General features: G+C 37.2%; 1 protein-coding gene across 18 annotated transcripts in view; it reads left to right on the forward strand.

Annotated features, from left to right (window-relative positions):
* The window catches only part of GPHN (gephyrin), a 287927-nt gene that overhangs the window by 82228 nt on the left and 184680 nt on the right, over positions 1–21019 (forward strand). For all 18 annotated transcript variants that reach the window (XM_051791387.1, XM_051791390.1, XM_051791391.1 and 15 more), the window contains exon 2: positions 5383–5461. In XM_051791387.1, the coding sequence (XP_051647347.1) occupies positions 5383–5461 (79 nt within the window). The remainder of the gene's footprint in view (positions 1–5382; positions 5462–21019) is intronic.

Genomic DNA, 21019 nt, shown 5'->3' on the forward strand with positions numbered 1-21019 from the left:
GAATTAATTTGCTGTCTTTTTTGATGGATCTGGAGAAGGTGCTACAAAATTTCTGTAATGTGCCATCTGTTTTATGTGTGTTTTCTGGTTGACATGCACTCACTTGAAAAATATGACAGTAGCAGAGAAAAAAGGCAGGATATTTATCTCTGATGTTACTGTTCATGGAACCTATAAAATACCTTAAAATCATTTTAATATTAAGAGAATCAATCTTCTGGTACTATCTCATTCCCTTGCCTTCTGTAAAGTATGCCTATAGGACAGGAACTCTGTGTTTGCAGGAGAATAGGCTTTTATAGAGAGATGTTTTGAGATTTGAGGAAAAATTGTTACCTTATATCCTAAACCTTAAGCTTCCTTAACAGAGTTTCTTATGTTGTGAAGTCAACAACAAGTAAAAGAATGTGCTTGCTGCCGTGTGTATAAGGTTGGGCCTGTAAAAGCAAAATACTTGAATCCTGCTATGTTTGCGTGCATCACCTGGAACAGGACTACCTGAATCTGAAATGAGATTTCTGAATAATGTTTTATTGCAAGTGAAACCAGGCTAGAATACAATGCTGTGTCAGTCCAGTACTTTCCAGAACATCCCAAGTGTGCTAGATATGTCTTATATTTATTATCTGCTGAATGAATCTGTTATCAAACCTAAATATATAAATAATCCTATAAAAAGAGGGATAAGGAAGAGAGATCTGCAAAAATACTACAGGCAGATGAAGAGGTCCTAAGAAAAAGAACTGAATTTAGGAGATGTTATCACTAAAAGACAAAAATAGAAGACATTGATATCTTTTTCTTCAGTGCATACTGTTCAATGTTGTAGTAGTCCATGTATTTCCAAACTAATACTGTATCACTGTGAGTGGCTACCTTCATGAGTGTAACGTTTTTGTTGTCAAGATGATTTTTATAAACAGTTAGTCACAGCTAATCTAAAAGCAGTTCTGAATTCTGGGAACCAAGAGGAAAATCTGGCAGGTAACAGTAATTTTCTGGAATTGCATATTTACATATGGGGGATGTAAACTTTATTATTAGTTTGCTTTACCAAACAGTAGATATTCCTTCATTTTTTGAGGGCAGTTATTGCATTTCATCTAAAGCATATGACATTAAAATGATGGCTGACAGCTATGGATTTGGAAGTGCTTTGATCTAAAGAGAGGTTTTGGGGTTTTTTTACTGGGAATACACTGTGTGGGGTAAGAAATTATGCGACATGTTTAAAGAACTACGTGGTTTTCAAATTCTAGGATATTTAAAAAAAAAAAGAAAAAAAAAAGGATAAATTTCACAACAGATTATGTCCTGCCTGTACTTGAAGAAAACATTAGTTTACCTTCAGAGTTAAAAGAACTTCTCATTTTGGAAATCAACAGGCTAATAATGCATTTTTCTTCAGTATGGTCTTATTTAAAACTGTGCTAAAGAAAGCAAAGGAAAAAAATCATATGGACAAATTTAGAAGTTCACAAATGCCAAGTGGGAAGGCTTCACAGCTGTTGTAAATTGAATGTTTGCACATTAGAGTGTGAATACTGATTTTAACCTTTCTGTGGGGAATTTGGTATGCTGTGTAATTGACAGGTGAGAACTATATTCCCCTATTAGCTTCCCACCTCTGTTGCTTCCTCAACATAAGACTAGACAGGAGTCAGAAACAGAACATCAGTAATAGAAACCAGAAGCTGAAAGTAGGGCAAATGTTGGGAAAATTGGAGCTATTGCTAAATCCTGTTTGCTTTTGATACATATAACAGCTCACTTGGAAGTCAAACTGTATAATGGATGTTTAAGGATGTCTTCTTAGTGTGATGTTTTTCAGACTATGTATTTTGTTTAGTCAGTGCCTGTGATATTTGTGCCAATATTTGGTTTCTTAAAAACATTTCTAGTACCTTACAGACTGTCACTGAATGTGCAATACTCCACTGAATGTGCTTTAGGGAGCTATTTTTTCTTGTCATTTGCCTTGTCTTCGAGGAAGTACATCTGGGGGGCGTAATGCAGATCAGAGGCTCAGCCACTTGAAGTTTATGTAGAAGGGAGCAGCTAACAATTCTGTATCTCTCCATAAACCATTCACTCAACAGTGCTTAAAATACTAGTTTTTATAAGCTTTTGGAGGGTTAAAAAAAATAAAAATTTAATTTTGAAGCAAGACAATAAAATCCTATATGGGAATTGTGTTCATATAGCTGTCCAATGCAAAAGTATCCGTTGGTTGTGCTTTAAAGAGAAATTAGGCATAGCCATTGTGTATGTATTATGATTTATGGCTGTGATGCAAAGTTTTCTTCTGTCTTTTCTTCTCTCAACCTTAAAGCATCATTGATCACCCTGATATTTCTGTCATACCTTCAAACAGAGTTTCATGCTCCTGTCTCCTGTTTAAAATAAATAGCTTGCTTTTCAATCAGAGTATAGATTTTTTAAAAATATGTGCAGTGTTGATTTAGGGTTTTTTAAGCTGTGAGAAATATAGTACCTGCTCTGCTTGATTGCTTCCACCCTGTATTTATTGTTGAACATTTCTTTTATTTGTTTGTGGCGAGAGTTTACACGGATGTGGAGGAGCATGGCCGTGCTTGTTTGCAGGTCGAGGTCTTATTCTACTCTATTCAACTGAATGATTTCCTCTCACTGGAAACCCCTATTGCTATGAATGCTAGTCATTTAATTGGCAGTTATTGCCAAATGTTAGTATTAACTAAACTATTGGAATTCTTGCTTGTTAAAACTGAGTTTGAAATTTTTCACATTTATTTGAATTCTCTGTGATTTCTGAATCTGGCTAGAACAGTAACTTAAGAAGAGGCTTGCTTACAAATTTGCAACTTTGCAGTTTTCTAGCTCTCCTACAACCAAAGAAGAAAACCAGAGAGACAAGATGGATAACTTTTTCAGAGTTTCTAGATATTTGGTGTAGAATTAGTTTTTTTTTTTTAGCTAAAGTTTGTATTGCCGAGCTCTGGTAACTAGAAGGAAGGTTTTCAGTTTTAAAATTCAAGAGTATTATAATATTAGAGTTATGTTGAGACAAATAAGACAAAGGCATTCATTTTAAACTCACTTGTTGTGAGTTACACACAGACAAATAACGGCCACTTTTACTGATGAGATAGTTTTATGTTGTCATTTTTCATTTTCCCTTTAAAAAAGTTTTGAGACATCATGGTAGTTTCCTTGATACATCATTGTGATTACTTTCAATGAGGAGATTGGAGAAAACAGTAGAAGAAATGCAGCATCTTTAGATTAAATATTTAATGCTTAAGAAATGTTTGATCTGTTAGTAGTGAAAAAATAGTATTGACTGTAATTTTTATTCATGATGTATTGTGTTAATGTAGGAGATATGTTGGTATATCAGTAGTGTAGGATTTCTGATGAGACAGTAGGTAAAATGTTCTGTTTGCTATTTTGTTGCCAAACTTGACAAGAGGCAAATATAAACTATCAAATATCAACTCTAGGTGGTAATTTTTTCTCCCATAAAATCTAGAGCGTAGGTTGTTTGTGAGTCTGCTGATCTTGGAATTACTGCTTTAACTCAAGAGTAAAGACATCCCCTCAAGGGTCTTGGGTTCAGTGCAATAGATGAGCATGGAAATGAAAAATTTCTGAAGGCTCAAGGTGCGCAGGGAGAGCTTCCCTGGCAATATGGGCAGTGCTTGCGAACTCGTACAGGTAACTTTCAGTTAACAAACTTATACAGACAGCGATTAAATTGTCATGTGAGGAACGAGCCAAGACTTCTGGGCTTAGTTAGCACAAGTAGCTGCTGTTTAAACTAAAGATCCATGTCAAGTACCTCAAAGACAAGAGCTTCCTAGGGATATACTGACTGGCTTTCAGGGATTGTACGTAATCAGCAACTCTTAGGTACTGTTTTCAGAGATGGTGGATAAGAGAGGCCTAGGATATCAACTGGTTTTTACAATGTTGAGGTGCAAAGCAGGTAAACCCCTTAATGTTTTCAGCACTTGAGAAATACTGCCTTTACTGTCAACCTGTCAGGCTTTGTCTGTGAGCTGGGGCTAGTACCTGTTCCATCGGTACCCCAGCCTCCTCCCCTGGGATGCTTTCTTCCAATACTTGCCTTTCCCAGCAGACTTAACAGGCTTCAAGTTTGTGAGATGCATTGGCAATAAGGGGTACTAGTAGAAACATTTTGCAGTTTCGTAGTATGTTAGGTAGGTCTGTCACTGTATGTGTTGTAATCTGTGAAAACAATATATTTTGGGAATGATTTGCATTTTCTTGACACTGGTGATGCATATGAATACTTAGAGATGTAAATTAAAGAGAGTGTTTTGCATTTAGAGAGAAAGAAGTAGGAACACTTGCTTTTGCAGATGATTTTAAACACATCCCCTTTCACTAAATATGAGGCTGTGTTCTGTGTTGGAAGATGAGCAATAATGCATTTCTTTATAAACTCTCTTCTGTTTTATCTGGCAGATTATCTTGCTAGTTATGCCTAATTGATCCTTACACTGAATTTTCCATATCATAACCCCTGTGTCCTTCAGAAAGTTTGCTGCAGTCAGATATAACTGTAATTCCTCTAAACTGATGCCGGGTTTTTTAAAAAGTATTTGTACCACTACTTTTTTCCACCTCTCAAATTGACTGTGGTGTTATTAAAGAGGTTAAAGAGGAATGAGATGGTTTGTAGGATTGGGGTACATGTGCTGAGAGACAAGAGAACAAATTTGGAGTTTCAGGTTTAAATATATCTCTTTTTTCTCTTTTTTTTTTTTAAGTAGTGAAGAAAATGAAAGCACACTAATACTCTTTTAAACATCTGTGAAATTTACTGTAATTTCAGTTATTACAGTAACTAGCTGCATTACATGCACTTTATAAGTTAATTATTAAGCTGTTGGAATAAATTTTTACACTTAATGAACTTGTTTTGGTTATTGCTCATATTAAACATTTTTGCTAACCCATGAACAACTATGAACTTAAATACATAGCAGCTCTCATTGTTTCTAATTAGGTATAGTGACCAGTGCATGATTAAAGATTCTACTGTTGATTGTATGGATATCGGTGTATACCTGCACATCCACTGTTTGTGTTTGACTTCCTGTAGTCCCAGGTGGACAAGTAGTAGGGACACCAGCTGAAACTGTTTCTGCTTAAGCTGTGATACTGTATTTGTCATTTTCCATTGATTTGATTTATCTTTGAATTAGGTGAGACCTCAGTGAAAATCAGATTCTATATATGAATGTTCAAATTCCACCCAACACCAAAAAGCATTTTTAGTTAATCAGAACTGTGTTCTGTTCTTAAATTTCCACCTCTTTTTCTCCTTGTTTTTTTTAGTTTTTTTTGTTTTAATTTTATTTCTATTTTTTTTAGTGAGTGACAGTTGCTTCAGGAACCTTGCCGAGGATCGTAGTGGGATAAACCTTAAAGATCTGGTCCAAGACCCTTCTTTGTGAGTATCTGGCTCTTATTGCTAAGCAAAGAAAAGCTTCTTCCTGATATCCTCGTGAGTAGTTTTGTAATTATATAAAGAAGTAGTATGATGAAGTACACATAGTGCTTTAGTGGTAATATGCTTGCCAAGTTGTTAGTCTTTAATACAGGCAAATATTATTAATACCACCTTGTTTTTAATGTAATTCTGTTTATGAACTAACATCCAGATACCACATATGGTAAAGGGTGAAAGAGTCATCAGAGGTAGCAGATGGTGCATGCTGGTATTTCTGTGGAGGATTTGTATGCATATTGTTGCCCCTCTTTTTTTAAGGAGGAACTGCATATAAATTAGGAGATTATTGGATAACTGTGTTACTGTCAGTTATCTTAACATGTAGAATGTGTTTTCTTTTTATCTGATTTCATACAGCTCATATTTACTTCTTCCTCTACTACCTGTTTAAATTCAAGTGTCTGAGCAGATGATCTAAATTTTGCTTCATGGAAAGACTGCTGGTCTTTGTCAGTGTTGTATCTTTCTTTAAAATAAAATTCAATTTTGTGAACTCTAAGCCATATGTGAAATTGTATCAAACCTTCTTTGTGGTTTGGTTTTTTACTTGGTTGGGGGTTTTTTGTTGTATTTTTTTCTCTTCAGGTAACTTCAGTACTTGCTGAAAATGTTCTTGCTAGTGTGTGAGTGCACCACTTGTTATAAGGGAAGGGAAAGAAGGGAAAAAAATCACATGTTTTTAAAATTAATGATACTGCATTCCACTGTGGGTGATGGGACTTGATACTGACGGAGCAGATTTTTCAGTATTGGTTGAGAAGTAGTGAAAAAATAAGGTGTATTTGACATCTTTTTCAGTTACAGGGGATTTTTAGTAATGAAGTAGATACAGAATTTGCTTTGTCATGTTGCTACAAGTAAGTGATATGCATATATACATGCATTCTTGGAAAATTTTGACATAATGTATGCAGTTGATGATTTATACATCTGAAATTATAGAGGTACAGGGGCAGATATAATTGTTGCTTGAGATGCACAGAACGAATGCAGTAGGTAAACTTTTAACGATAACTAAGTGTTGTGCAAAGGTCTTAACTGTCAACTAAAATTTGTCTGTTGGCAGTGTGAGATTTCTGTTGTTGTTTGTTGGTTGGTTGGTTGTTGGTTTTTTTTTTAAGGATTGTATGGTTTTTGGAGCTGCAGGTATACTTATGTGCTACATATAGTTTTGGATTTGCACCTCTGGAGTTTACTTTAAGAAAAGTTGAATTGTCTGTTGTAAAATGATCATTTTCCTTTCTGTTTACCAAAAGTGATGAAATCTTCTAGTTTTCTTCCTTGACTGTAACTTACATGTTGAATATTTTAATAAATTATTGTAACATTCAAAAGAAATTAATTTATTTCTGTTGCTTACAGCAAAACAAGTGTAAGTGACTGCAATGTAGCCATTTTTGTCACTTTTAAAGACTGAACGAAGTCTCAATACATGTCTTAGGTTTCAAGGACTGCTTATGGTACTTTGTTGTATGACGGATTATAGTGCAAGAAGTCTCCTTTCTGCCTAATGATAGGGATGTACAGGCTTGAGTTTGTCTTTCCAAATTTATATTCTTACAGTTTTATGACCGAGTGCCTCTTAAGAGTTCTTGCAAAATGTGTAATAGTGTGAGTGAATCTCCAAAATGGAGAAACAATCTAGCCTTTTGTAGGTGACTGTTGAAGTCCCATGAGATCTGCATTCTTTGTCATGCAAAGGACAGCATGGGGATGAAGCACAAGAGTGCCAGCCAAAGAGGTGTTTTAACCTTCCTTGAAGTAAGAATAAAGTTTAATTAAAATCTTGAGAGTATTTCTTGACATGGAAATGCAGAGATTCTGCTTGCTGCTGTAGGGAGAAAATTTGTGTGGCCAAAGCTCACCTGGAGTTGAAGCTGCCAGAAATGTGGGGGGCAATAAAAAGAGTTTTAACAAATATATTAGTGGCAATAGGCAGTATAGAAATATCATCAGCCCGTTACAGGGTGAGGATGGTCACCTCACAAACGGGGACAGAGGCAAGGCAGAGATGTTTAACACTTTCTTTGCCTCTGTCTACAACACGGCTGACGGACCAAGGGGGTGTCTCTACCCTGAGCTGGAGGACCAGAACTGTGAGAATGATCAACCCAGTTGACCCTGAAATTGTGCAAGATCTACTGCTCCAACTGGATCCTTACAAATCTCTGGGGCCTGATGGGATTCATCTCAGAATCCTGAAAGAGCTGCTGATGTCGTCTCAAAACCTCTGTTGATGGTTTTTGAGCGGTCTTGGGAATCTAGAGAGGTCCCAGCTGACTGGAAGCTGGTGAATGTTGTCCTGATTTTCAAGAAGGGCAAGAAAGAGAACCCTGGAAACTACAGGCCTGTCAGTCTCACTTCAGTGTCTGGTAAAGTTATGGAGAAGATTATTCTGGGAGGCACTGAAAAACACCTGCAAGACAACACAGTGGGGTTCCACAGGGCTCCATCTTAGGCCCTGTGCTCTTCAACATCTTCATAAATGACTTGGACACAGAACTGGAAGGGATACTAAACAAGTTTGCAGATGACACAAAACTGGGAGGAGCTGTTGACTCCCTTGAAGGCAGGGAGGCCCTGCAGTTCAACAGCAGGAAAGTTCTGGATTCTGCTCCTAAGATGGGGCAACCCTGGACATACATACAAACTGGGGAATGAGATGCTGGAAAGCAGTGCCACAGAAAGGCACCTGGGGGTCCTGGTTGATGGCAAGTTGAATATGAGTCAGCAGTGCCCTGGCAGCCAGGAGGGTCAACCCTGTCTGGGGGGGCATCAGGGAAAGCATTGTCAGCTGGTCAAGGGGGATGACTGTCCCAAAATGTTCTGCACTGGTGCAGTGTCACCTTGAATATTGTGTGCAGTTTTGGGCACCACAATATAAGGAAGATATTAAGCTGTTAGAGAGTGTCCAAAGGAGGGTAACGAAGATGGTGAATGGCCTTGAGGGGAAGCTGTATGAGGAGGGGCTGAAGTCACTTGGTCTGTTCAGCCTGGGGAGGAGGAGACTGAGGGGAGACCTCATTGCAGTTACAACTTCCTTGTGAGGGGAAGAGGAGGGGCAGGCACTGATCTCTTCTCTCTGGTGACCAGTGACAGGACCTGAGGGAATGGCCTGAAGCTGTGTCAGGAGGTTTAGGTTGGATATTAGACAGAGGGTGGTTGGGCACTGGAACAGGCTCCCCAGGGCAGAGGTCACAGCACTAAGCCTAACAGAGTTCAAGAAGCATTTGGATGGTACACTCAGGCACATGGTGTGACTCTTGGGGATGGTCCTGTGCAGAGCTAAGGGTTGGATTCAATGATCCTTGTGGGTCCCTTCCAACTCAGCATATTCTGTGATTCTGTGAAAATTGTTGCCTGTAATAATACCTGAAATAGCAAAATAACATTTGATTCACCCTCTTACCAGTTTAATATTTAAAGTTTAGGATTTATTTGGTACTTATTTACGTTGACTGTAAGTGAACTGCCTCTTTTCTTTGTACTCTAATATCAGATACAAACATTAGATTTACCTAAAAAAATTCTAATTCTTTCTCTGCAAAATGCTCTCTCCCTTATTGTTTGCCACTCTTGGCTCTGTCACAGGCAACTTTGCTCATGTTATTGCAGAAGGCTTTTTTTTGGAGGGCTGAAAGTGTGTCTTTACATTGAAATGAAACTCTATAAAATAGATAGCTTTGTAGCGTTTTTTGATTAATGTCTGATTTATATCAAGTATGCCTAATTGTCACAGTGGTCTTTTTTCTCCAGCTGATTTCCCAGATGGAACTGTCTGTAAACTTGGTCTGCTTTCAGTTCTCTCATCATTACTAATAAAAACTCAGAAGTTTGATCATCTATACTCATATGTGTTTTACTCTGTCAATAAAAATGGAAATGCTGCTTAAGGAAAAAAAAACCAAAACACCAAGCATATCAAATAAACCTGAAGTGAGGAGTTATAGACTGTGGGAGAAGGAAGTATGTAGCAACTTTAAAATTAAATTTCATTTTGTGATTAATTACTGAAAAATTTAATTTCTGCAAAAAGTTGATTGGAGATTCAATTGTAAAGATGGTTTGAGAGTTAAGTGCTGTTCTTTATTCATTTCAGCTAATCATAAAATAGTTTGGGTGGGAAAGGTCCTTTAAAGGTCCTTTGGTCCAACCCTCCTGCGGTGAGCGGGGATCTCTTCAGTTACCTCAGATTGCCCAGAGCCCAGTGATGTGTCTGCTACATGCAGTGTACAGTTTGGGACACAAAACTTAGAGATCCAGAGGTGTGTAAGAGAACAGCAAGAGGATAAGGCAGTTAGAAAGTGCAATGCATGACAGGTGTTAATTACTTTAGGAAACAGCAGCAGAAGAGAGGAAATATAAGTTGTCTACAGTATATAAAAGATGAAGGGGTTTGTTCTTTTTGGCTGATGAGAAAGAATTGGTTCAACTTATGGCAGACAAGATCGATTGGATAGTTTGAAAAAATTCTAAATGTCAGTGTAGTGAAGAAACTAGAATCTATATCTAAGAATGTCAGGGAGAACTCTGCAGATTACAGTCTAAATATTTGATCCTATCTAAGTGTTTCATCGTGTAAGTGAAGAGAGCTGAAAGGGCAAACTTTTTTTTTTCTCTCCTTTTTTTCTTTTACTTCTATGAAAGTGTATGCATTCTGGTTTGGCATCCACGTAATTAATATGACCAAAAACCAGGTGGAACTTACGTGTAGTCCTATAAAGGTAACTTATTGTGGCTATGAATATTCAAATCCTATTATCTGGTTTAGATGAAGCTCCAACTTCAGCCCTGCCTACCATTCCAGTAACACATAGAAGATATAAAAAAATGTTGCATTCTACAGAGGAGATTGATCTCCATGAGAAGACTATAGGTGTTTTTCCATGAATTGTCACTGGAGGAACTAGGCTAAGTGGTTGGTTCTTAGATCATGGCACCGATGTTGTTCAGAGTATATGCAGCTGAGCTAAAATGCTAGCTTAAGATGCTTTCGTTGGGAAATCTTTGAGGCTCTGTAGCAAGGCAAAATTTCTTAAGCTGGTGCTCAAGGAAGGATAAAAATATTGATCAGTTCATCTGATCCCTTGTTCGTGAGCAGACTGAATGCTACCCTCTTTCTTGCTCTGTCTCCACCCTCAATATCCAGTCTGCGCTCAGCAGAAAAATGGGTTAGATAGTATTCAACATGACTATCACCTGGAGCTCCTTCTAGGTTCTTTACTATTGACTTTTTTTAAAAGCTATTTAAATACACCTGTGAAGATCTGAACCGTCAGATCATTAGAAGGTTAAGTATATGTCCACCTATTTCAAGCAGAAGTTCTGTGTATAGACATTCTAAGTTTTAGTTCTTAGCATCACTTTATAAGATGTTCTTTCAGCTCTAGCCTGTATATAGACATAAAGTTTATAACTTGTCTAGACAAAAAGGAGGATGCTTTTAATCTTTCTATGCAATTCAGTATCTGCAACTGCACATAATCACTGATACACATTTGTTTTGGAAACATTTTCAGAGCCGAGATAAACTTAATATCCAAGAGATTCTCAATAACTTCTTTCTAGGCAAAATCACATCACATCTAAACTGTGTTTCGTGTCTCCCTCAGACTGACTTCAGTTATGAGGGAGTAGATAAATCTTAAAGGCACAGGTAACTTCTGACAGGAAATAGGAAGTTGTTTTAATAAGTGTGTAATACAGAGCTTTTTTTCTGTAAATATTGTGAGAAGAAAATGTTATTTGCCCTCTGTGTAACTGTATTACAGAGACAACCAAAATGTTAATAGGTCTGTGTTAGAAATTAATGGATTAACTCTGAATTTCATTTGTCCATGACAGGAGATAGAAGTCTGACAGAAGTCATCTTTATCACTGCCTTGTTGTGTTTTACAACCTTAGAAGGAGGAGCTAGGTAATTCTCTGGGAAAGAGTCATGACACTTTTAGAATTTGTTACTTAAGGACTGAAGATGAAGGAATTCTTGAGGAGCTCTGATTTTTTTATTTTTTTTTTTAGCTTTACTGAGTACACAAGCTATACTGTAGGATGAAACAACTACCTGGTTGGATGAAGGAAGAGCAGTGGATATTATCTGCCTCAGTTTCAGCAAGGCTTTCGACACTGTCTTTCACAACATCCTTATAGGCAAACTCAGGAAGTCTGGACTGGATGAATGCACAATGAGGTGGATTGAGAACTGGCTGAACGACAGATCTCAGTGGCACGGGGTTTAGTCGGAGGCCTGTCATTAATGTTGTCCCCCAAGATTCAATACTGGGCTCAGAATTCTTTACCTTAATTCATCAGTGACTTGGATGAAGGGGCAGATGCCTCCTCAGCAAGTTCACTGATGACAAAGCTGGGAGGAGTGGCCAATAGCCCAGAGTGCTGTGCAGCCCTTCAGAAGGACCTGTGTTGGAGAGATGGGCAGAGAAGAGCTGTCTGAAATTCAACAAAGACAAGTGCAGGGTCCTGCACCTGGATAAGAATAACCCTGGGCACCAGTACAGGCTGAGGGCCAAGTTGCTGGAAAGCAGCTCTGTGGAGAAGGACCTGGAGGTGCTGGTAGACAACAAGCTGTCCATGAGCCAGAAGTGTGTCCTTGTAGCCAAGAAGGCCAATGGTATCCTGGGGTGCATCAAGGGGAGCATGGCCAGCAGGTCAAGGAGGTGACCCTGCCCCTCTACTCAGCCCTGATGAGGCCTCATCTGGAACACTGTGTCCAGTTCTGGGCTCCTCAATACTAAAGAGGCATGGAGCTCCTGGAGTGGGTCCAGAGGAGGGCAACAAAGATGATTAAGGCACTGGAACATCTCTCTTACAAGGAAGGGCTGAAGGAGCTGGACCTATTCACCCTTTAGAAGAGACAACTGAGAAGGGACCTCATCAATGTCTGTAAGTATCTGAAGGGAGGGTGTCAAGAGGATGGAACCAGGCTCTTCTCAGTGATACCAAACAATAGGATAAGAGGCATTGGGCAGAAACTGATGCACAGAAAGTTCTACCTGAACGTGAGGAAGAACTTCTTTCCTGTGTGGGTGACTGAGCACTGGATCAGATTGCCCAGAGAGGTTGTGGAGTCTCCCTCACTGGAGATATTCAAGAATTGTTTGGATGCAATCCTGTGCCATGTGCTTTTAAGATGATCCACTGCAGTCCCTTCCAACCTGACCCATTCTGTGATTGAAGACTTGATAAACACACTAATAAGTCTGTGGATGTAAAATTTCAGTTTCTATCTTCACATGGAGGAACCTGTCTATCAGTTTTTTAGCATAACTGGACGTATTGGAGTTTTTACTTTCTGGGTTTTGCTCATCGTTTGATAATCAGTAGCTGTCTCGCTAAAGGTTACAAATCCAACATGGTGATGATACCAGTTCTTTCCCTCTCCTCTTTGTGCAGCCTTTCTAGTTTTATAGTACCTGTTATAATATATGAATGTCAAGCCTTTTTCTTTTATTTAACTGCCAGTCTCAGTAATACCACATAGAGAGGAAACATTTTTTCTGTAATTGTGTCTGCTGTTATCGTGTTTTGTAGCAGCATTCTAGTGGGAGTGCATGCTCAGTTGTTTCTCCATTAGCATGTGTTTTCCTTAATACACCTGGCTTACAAAAATACTTCTCTGCTTCTCTTTCTCCTGAGTTCATCTGTAAGCATGAAGTGATTTTATCAGGTGATCTTTTGTAGTCCTCCAAAGGTGATCTTTGGAGGACTGTCTCTGGTAGCTCAGAGTATTCTGTTATGCAGAGGCAGAAGTGCTGAGCATTACAGAAGTGCTGCCTATTTTAGGTATTGCATCTAATGAAAAAGTTGTACCTGACAGACTTCCAAAGGTCTGACACTTATCTAAAGGAATTCATGATGATGAGTCTAATCTAATAAGCACTTCTCAAAGTTGATATATATGGAATTGACTTCATGCTAACCTGATGGTTTCTCATGGATCTGGGGAATTGAGTGAGACAAGCTTTTATCTGCTTCAACTGCAAGCAGAGTTCGCGTGTGCCTGAAAACATTGTATTTGCCCCCCCTTCAAGACAATTAAAACATGCTTAAGTGGCCAAAGTTTCTTCTCAGGCCGGTTTCCCTGCTTGGCTTCTCCATAGTCCAACCCACCTACATTAAATGTATCACAGAGGTGGTTCTCCATTTCGTTTGCCAAATAATTTTAATCTCCAGTCATATAAACAAGTCCCTAAATGTTTCCTCTGTTACTTGCACTTCAAGTAAAGAATTTTCTCAATGTATGAGGTTACTTGGCAGTTTATAGCAAAAATTTCTAATATTACATGTGTCCTTTGGCTGTTTAGGCATAATGACTCATAAACTCATAGGAACAACCTCCTCTGTCTGAAGCAAACCCTTACGAGTAGACAGTGGCAAAGCAGAACATAAAATGTCTTCCTTAAGCACTTAGTAACTTTCAACTCTAATAATTTTTACCTCCTGGCCCAAAGCAGTCTCCTGTAACCTCTTTAAAGCTCCATGTCAGCTTTATCTACCAACATTCAGAACAATCATGTCTTCTGTCATCATACAGCTTTCAAATTCTTAGGAGTTTTCTTCCTTTTGCTCTTGCAATGCCCTGTGGTACCTTGCAATTAAGAAATCTTTGAGCTAATCAAGCAACTGAAAAAATTGTTCTAGAACCAGAGGCTGCGCAGCCCCAGTGCTGTGTCTGGGCTGGTAGGTGTTGCTGAGGGGAAAGGGTTGTTCATTTGCATGGCACCTGAGCTTGGGTGTTCCATCTGGCTTTTCAGTTCTAGTACTAGTTTAGGAATTAGTTCTCTCTGGTGCAGGGATGTACTGCTGGAAACTTGTTAGCAAGAGACCTATCTAAATGTCTTTAGGGAATTTCTGTACTTGTGGAATCTGTTATGAGGGATCCTCCTTGTTATTATGAAGTTTTAAATTTAGTACATGTGAAACACAGTCTCTTAAGGGGCTTTCTTAAGAAATGTTTGGTTTTTTCTGGCTTGTTTTGGAACTAGCAGCTGTAAATGGATATGATGTTTGTTGAAATAAGAAACTTCATCACTGGTTATGGAGGTTTACTAGATCCTTCATTTTCAGAGTTAAAGATGGTTATTTTTAGAAATATTTAGAAAATATTTTTTAAAGGTTCTAAAGAAAAGCTATGCTCTTTTTGCTCTGTTTCACTATATTTGTTATCTGATGTCTGAAAAGAAATACATAGGACACAGGTTCAGAAATCTTGAACAAGTTTATATCTAGACAGTTTCACAAAACTGATTAAAAGCTGTTTCTATGTGTGTTTTATACCTTTATTTTAAAATTGTCCTCTCTGATTGTGACTTGGAATTCATGCCAGTTTTTTATTTTTCCAGTTGTAATTTTTTAAATCCTGTTATCTTAATACCCCATTGCTGGGGTGGCAGAGCTGGGAAAGAAGAGGCCTTGATGCTGTACAAGCACTGTTCAGCCATAGTTAAAACATTGGTGTGTGTAGTCAACACTGTTCAATCACAAATCCAAAACACTCAAACATACCAGCTGCTGTGAAGAAAGTCAACTCCATCCCATCCAGACATAGCACACATATGGGTAATACTACAACTGTTCTCGTTTTCCTTTTGCATTTGGAAGGAATATAGACAAGCCTTCTTTGTGTCTGACTATATTCAGGATCAGGCCAAAATGACTTGTAGAGAAGAAGTAGGAAAATTGAGTATGTACCAAGTACTGTCACAGTCTCAGAATTAAGTACCAGAAGACTTTTTCTGTAATCATTTGCACAAATAATTAATAAGAATAGATTTGAGTAGAATGTAAAGTGTTCATTTGATTGAATATAACTTTACAGTCCATCATTTGCTTTGGAATTTAATAGCATAGCCCAGCTTCCTGGTCAATGTTCTATTTTTTAAAATCACAGTCCAAATTATTTTTAAAATCTTAATGTGTAATGCTAGGGACTTCCTTGAGGGATTAGGTTGTACATCTCTCTGGCTTTGCATTTTGTCTTCTCATCCAACCCTAATTCACTGCAGCTTGTAGTAGCACTCTCTAGTCATACCTTGGTGACCTTATCTTACCTTTCTTGATCTTCTAATTTCAGGCTTTTTTGGAGGGATCTTTTCATTGCATTTACTATTTTCATCAACTTTCCACTCTCTGAGGATCTGTGACTCTCAGAACTCAAACAGCCTCTTCTAGGCTTATTTTACCACCTCTAAGCATCATCCAAATCTCAGCTACTCTGACGTTTCACCTGACCTCATTCTTTCTAACTCTAGTCTTTGTTTCTGTTTGTATTTAAATCTTTTCTGGGTATTTAAAGGGGCTGTCTTCTCACAGCATTTAAATATTGGAAAGAAAAATATGTATCTACAGGAGAGAGGTGGTCCAGTGCTTAGCTTAGCTTAACCTGCAGTGGTTCAGATAATTCTCTGAAAAGATTCTCTTAATACTCAGCAGTGTATTAAGTGTGTTTCTGCATATTCAGAAGAGAAAATAAGAGATAAAGACTTACTGAAAATCAAGAATAAAACAGAAGACTTATTTATATGACTATATAAACCTCAGATGTGCTTACATCTTGACTTCTGTATTAACTTCTAATAGGGGTATGGTATGGATGATAATATTAAGCAGAGATTTGAAACAGCTTCCACACAAAGGGAAAATAAATAGACTAGAATTTTTCACTTTAACCAAGAAACAAGGTATAGTGGAGGTATACAGAATGAATAGCATTAAGGAAAAAGGTTGGAGGCAGTTATTCACTGTTTTTTTCACAGATGCACAATTGTGACAGGAAAAAAATCAAGCAGCAGGTTTAAAATTAATAAAAATACATACTTGTTCAAGTGTAGCAGAACTGCATATTTCATAATTGATGTAACATCATATGGCAGCTGGAGTATAAATGATAGATACAAAAAAAGGAATTAGAGTGATGGACCTACTAGGCCATTAAAGCTGATGATCTGCATGCAGGATCTAGGTAAGCAAAGCTCCTGAACTGAGGATAGCAAGAGGTAGTAAGTGTGTAACAGGAAACAAATCATGTTCTATGTCATCTGTTTATTCCCTAAGCATTTGTTTCTTAGCACCAGAAAAATCATACTGAGTTGTGTGCACATTCAGACTGAGCTGTTATGGCAGTTTTTATATACTTCTTTTATAAATTGTACTTTCATAAGTAGTTGAGCAGCCACAAACTCAAAAAGTCTTTCCATTGGGTGAACTAACTTGTCCTTCAAAGTAGAGGGGCTTCTCTGACATGGCTAAACTTAAATTTGGAACTCCCAGTACTGGAGGGATAAAAGCCTCTCAACAAATGGATTTGGATAATTTATTACACATTAAAAAACACCTCTCCTCTAATCTCACTATTAAGATTACTAAATGCTCTTCTGAAATGCTCTGAAAATCAATTGTGAGCTGAGTCGTGGATGTGATTGTCTTTGTAGGAGAGGCTACATTTTGCCAAAGGTATAAATACTTGAAAGACTGCCTTATTAAGAGAAGAGTTCTATGATATTTGTGTACTTATTTGCAGCATAGATTAAGTTAGCAGGGAAATTAGATAATCTGCTACTGAAATATTGTAATAGAACAGAAGTGTAAAGGAAGCATTTGCCACATTCTTAGGAATACTTCTGACACTGAGATGCAGAAAATCACTATAAACAGATGTTTTCATGCTTTTATGCAATCCTACTCACTGCACTTAAATTCTAGTTTGCTTTGTTTATTAGAATTGTCCTGCCGTAACTTGTTCTGGGAGACTTTTATAATCACTTTCTTGCAGTGTGCAGCAGAAATCTATACAGATGGTGGCTTAAGGCAGAAGTGTAGTTATTCCACAGTAATTCTTGTGTTGTTCTCATGTACAATTTTCTCATCTTCTTTCACTGTAATTTGAATTTTACCATGGATTCTTCACTTTTTCCCATTATCCATGCTAACATATAAACCTCACAAGAGCATAACCAAGACTTAAGTATATTTTCTATGGATGATGACAGCATTGAAGTTCAAATGGAGATATTAAGGGTTCAAAAATTACCTCATGTGATTTTCCACAGATAGTTATGTCAGAAACACACTTTTACTACAACAGTAAATGCTTCCCTTTATACCTTTACTAATTCTAGTTAAAACTTTTTGCTTTTTCTTACCTCCAGTTTCATCCCCTTCATTGTATTATAATAAAAATTTTTACTCTAATGAAATTTATTTTTATTTGTTATTTAATTTCAGATACAAGAATTTATCTTGTCCATATTTTTTATTGGAAATACAGTTCTTCCTTTTTAAATTTGTTATTGGTGTCGTTTTTAGATAGGTGATTGTTTTAGAAAAAACAGGTTGCTCTGGAATGTCATTTTGATTGTAACACATATTTAAAAAATGCACATTAGAGCTTGTTTTTTTCCTTAACCCCTCTTCATTCAGTATTTTTCTCTTATTGTCACAAGCATTCTGCACGACTAATGTGCTCTATAGCTCAGTATAGTTATGTCGAAATGATCAATGGCAAGTGTTCAGCAACAGAGTAGGTTGTGGGGGGACTGTGGGAATGCAAAACTGGAATGTGTAGTCTTCTCCATTTAAAAAAAACATATTTAATTTGTTTCTGTAATTAAAAAAACCTCAAACTTATGAGGTAGTGATTTTTAGTCTATTGTGTCCCATTTTTTCAAAAGGTGCACTAAAAGATGCAAATGCGCTTGAAAATAAGAATAATTTTAGTCGATTCTTTTTTTTCTACTAACATAAAAAACTCCATCATTTTAACAGTCATTCACTATATAGATTGCAAATAATCCAGCAAATACATTAATATGTAAATTTGTTTTCATTTTCACATAAAAGAGAATACAATATGACTGAGAGATATTTACCATTGTAGTTCTGGAATGGCTACTGGATTCAGGACCAAGAAGCAGTGTATGGTACCATGAGCAGCTGTTGTGTTTGTTTTGTGCCCGAAGCTCTAGCTGTACCCATATTGTCTGCATTTTGTTCAGGAAACTCTGTATTGTGCCTACTCTACTGTATTTGCAATGCTGTGAAAATTAGGCAACAAGATTTGAACAAGTTTTGATTCAATTTATTATAACACTTCCATACAGTTTAGAACCTTATCTTCATCTAAACCTGCATGAATTTCAGGGGAAAATCAGAGGCTTCAGGAGTGTCATCCTGTAGTATTTCAGGTTTCTGTTGCAGAGTGAGAACCAGTATAAAAAGAAAAAGGTATTTGAGTTTTCAATAATCTTGAAACATTAAAATTCTAAGGTCCATTTTTACACAGAATAAGCAACAAAAAGCAAAAAATGCTCATCCCTTGTGGGATGATGCTCATCCAGTCCTCCCTATCTACTGGTGGATCATCTTGGTTTTGTGTGTATAAGGAATTGTAAAATTTGCTTTCCACCAACCTACAATAAATACCTTTACCCAAAATCCATCTAAATGGTTCTCAGAATCTTTACTTTCAAAACCGACGTAAGTATAGTTACAATGAAGTATTGTAGGTTTATAAGAAAGTTGACTGTATTGTAGTCAGTCAGTATTCTTTGGGTGCAATTTACTTTAAAACGTGTTTTTTCAGAATCTTTTAGCATTGAATCCCTTATGAAAACAGGAATTTGCCAGAAAAATGCAAGGAAATATGGTTAATTTTAATTTTTTTTTTACTACTTCTTCCTGGATTAAGGAGGAATGCTGCTTGCCGTGACCCTTAGGCAGATAGCTTTTCGAGGACCATTCTGTATGTGAGGGGATGAAGCAGTACTCTTGTGTATGACAGACTGGTTCATGTTTTTAAAGCTAACAACCTTAAAAATATATACTCAAGGAGTGAATTTGTGACCGAAAGCTGAGTAAGAATTAAAGGTAATGTTTATGTTCAAATAGATGGTGTACTTCATTATTTGCTAATGCTTATATAGGCCTTAGTAATAGATGAACTAGTAAAGATTTTGAGATTTCAGAACAATTTTGTATTTTTAATTCTAATATTTTGCATTTATGCAAATAATTCAGTTTTATATTGTGAAAGAATTTTGGGAGTGAGAAGTGTGTTTGCTTCTGTCTGCATGGCTGAGCAGAACATTTTGAAGATATATAAGTGAAACAAAAACACCCCCAAGTTTTTCTAAATCTAGTAGAAAAAGAAAGCTCAAGGTTTTGTTCAGAAATCCTAGTAATAGCAGTGAATTCTACTTTTAGGAAGGTGGGTTTTTTTCTTCATCTTCCTTTAGGAATTCCTCCTGTTCTGTCTTCTCCTGCACATGCTCCAACCAGCACTGTAACTCTCACACTCCCCAGCCTTTTAATATCTTTAGCCTTTTATTGTTTGTGCTAAACAACAGGGTTTGCTTACGTTTTTTTCAGAGCTCGTGAATGCTTACCATGCTCAAGACCTCTAATATAGGTTCAGTTCTCTTTGGATTGAAACCCCTTTTTGTCAGCCACTGGTTTTATCATCTTTGATTTGGTACTATTATTTTCATTATGTAAATGAGGAGGCAAACATTATGTGAAAAGTGAGATGACTGCACAAGCTATTTTTAAAAGTCAGATAGTATTCTTATATTACATGGATATTTTTGCATAGCTTAATACACTGACTTACTGTGAAGGGACAGCAGTAATCTGTGATAAAGCTAGCAAGCTAGCAGTACTTTGAAATGTTTTTTTCTTTTTATTTCTCTAATGCAGCAGTGACTTTTCTTAAAATTTGTTTCAGTGGCATCTTAGCTGAAGATTGCTATCACTTTCATTCCCCAACAAAGAACTGATTTGCACTTCCATTTTTAGCTTCAGATGAGTTAGAACTGCCTCTGTTGAAAACCTCAAGTTATGTGAAAAAACAGACAGATGAGAGCTGCCCATCCTCATTAATAGAGTTCCTTATTTTATCAGAGGGATCTTTATTCTTCACATCTTTTCTTTCTGTCTTTCTCTGCCTCAGTGTTCCTCTTCATTTGAGGCAGTGGTCTACATATACAGAGCTTTTTCAAGACCAGGAATTTTTGGTGCTACTTTGGCATATGAAGTTTCTTTGTACTATTTCTGTTCTTCTGCACAAGACAGAACACAAACTGAATAGTTTTAACAGAACTTAGATTCCCAGATTATTAACTACCCTAATAGCAAGTTTTTGTGTCACCCTGCCTTCTGTAATGCTATTCAGCCAGTTTACAGAAGTCTTATGTCAGAATCGTCACTGAAGAAGAAAGAAGAGATTGATGAAACGCTGGTAATCATTAATCAGGCTCACTGAGGGCAAGTTTTGAAACAACATATTTGGACAAGAACTGTGACTGTAAGGATATCTACAAGGAAGTAGGCATCTGTAGTTTCTTACAATTACAGTGTTACAAAGCAATCTGTATTTCTTAAGACATTTTTAAGGAATACTGATCAAACTACTGACAGCTTTATGACAAGGAGGTTTGTACACATTTGAGTGCTTCCAGAAGTGATGTGCCTTCCTTCAGCAGAGTT

Source organism: Manacus candei, unplaced genomic scaffold, assembly GCF_025592945.1.
Source record: "Manacus candei isolate 608988 ecotype Guabito, Panama unplaced genomic scaffold, ASM2559294v1 h1tg000033l, whole genome shotgun sequence".
Classification (NCBI taxonomy): domain Eukaryota; kingdom Metazoa; phylum Chordata; class Aves; order Passeriformes; family Pipridae; genus Manacus; species Manacus candei.